Genomic DNA, 1,444 nt, shown 5'->3' with positions numbered 1-1,444 from the left:
CCCCAAAAAGTTCAAAAGAAATGTATGAATGAAGGTTGAATATTTCATACTGGTGATTGTTACTGTACTGCTAAATATTTTTATTAATATTAAAGCTGACAGTGGGCGTATATTACCTTGCCTGGAGAGCTATCTTAAAATCTTTCATTTCGTGTTGGGGAAATTTTTTTTGTTATATTTCCATACAAAACTGTACTTATAAACTAGTACTGAACTATAGAGGTAAATTATAACACAATATTTTATTAGATATATTTTATATTCATATAGATAGAAATACACAATAATATTCAAGTCAGACAGCCTGTAAAATAAAATAAACACTACCATACAAATACTATTACACTCTTCCTTAGTCATTCTGATACTATTCATCTAATGTTTACCACGCTAGCCTCACATGTTCTTTTACCACTCTAACCACAGCTGTTCATTTACCACTCTAACCTCAGATGTTCTTTAAATACTCTAACCACAGATGTTCTTTTACCACTTTAACCATAAATGTTCTTTTGCCACTTTAACCATAAATGTTCTTTTGCCACTCTAACCATAGATGTTCTTTACCACTCTAACCACAGATGTTCTTTTACCACGCTAACCTCAGATGTTCATTTACCACTCTAACCACAAATGTTCTTTTACCACTCTAACCATAGATGTTCTTTTACCACTGTAACCACAGATGTTCTATTACCACCCTTACCTCAGATGTTCATTCACCAGTCTAGCCACAGATGTTTTTACACCACTCTAACCTAAAAATGGTCTTTTACCACTCTAAATGTTCTTTCATAAGTCTAGCCTAAACTTACAGGCCAGGTCTTGTTCAGTTTTTAGTGGAGAGTTCAGATCCAAGGTCGCCAGACGAGATTGTTAATGCTACCATTCTGAATCTGTATATCGACATTAACTAATCTATTATAACACTGTATACTTTCTGTTGGTGATTGTAGGTTGATATTTTTATGTGGTCGTCTTGTTAGATATTTTAATACATTCTGTCGACTAGATTCAGGTAAATTAAAACATGATAAAAATGAGTTAATTTCTAATAAACATCTTGAATAACCTTCTTGATAAATAATATCCATTGCTATTTCACGTTTTCTTTTTATTTCTTGGATGGTGGTTATGGTTTTTTCTAAAATTTCTGTTTTTTCTAATTTCTGATTATCAGCTTCCTATAAAAAAAAATATCATGAAATGATGAGAACTGATTTTAACTCTATGTTACTTGATCTGTATTCCCTGTGACGTTATAGGGCCGTAACAAGAATGATAAAAAATGTTTAAATCAAACCATAGCATACAAGATTAATGAGAGCTAGTGAATAAGTGGTATATGGTTTGTTAGAGAGCTAGAGAATTAGTGGTATATGGTATGTTAGAGAGCTATAGAATTAGTGGTATATGGTTTGTTAGAGAGCTAGAGAATTAGTGG

The 1,444-nt window shown here is 32.0% G+C and overlaps 1 protein-coding gene across 1 annotated transcript in view; it reads right to left on the bottom strand.

Annotated features, from left to right (window-relative positions):
* Window positions 1–848: 848 nt before the first annotated feature.
* The window catches only part of LOTGIDRAFT_164155 (hypothetical protein), a gene marked incomplete at both ends in the record, with an annotated part of 1,155 nt that continues 559 nt past the window's right edge, over window positions 849–1,444 (bottom strand). Inside the window, one exon of the mRNA XM_009060636.1 lies at window positions 849–1,184. Coding sequence (XP_009058884.1) covers window positions 849–1,184 — 336 coding nt within the window. The remainder of the gene's footprint in view (window positions 1,185–1,444) is intronic.

Source organism: Lottia gigantea, assembly GCF_000327385.1.
Source record: "Lottia gigantea unplaced genomic scaffold LOTGIsca_43, whole genome shotgun sequence".
Taxonomy (NCBI): domain Eukaryota; kingdom Metazoa; phylum Mollusca; class Gastropoda; family Lottiidae; genus Lottia; species Lottia gigantea.
This window is presented reverse-complemented; position numbering and strand designations above follow the sequence as displayed.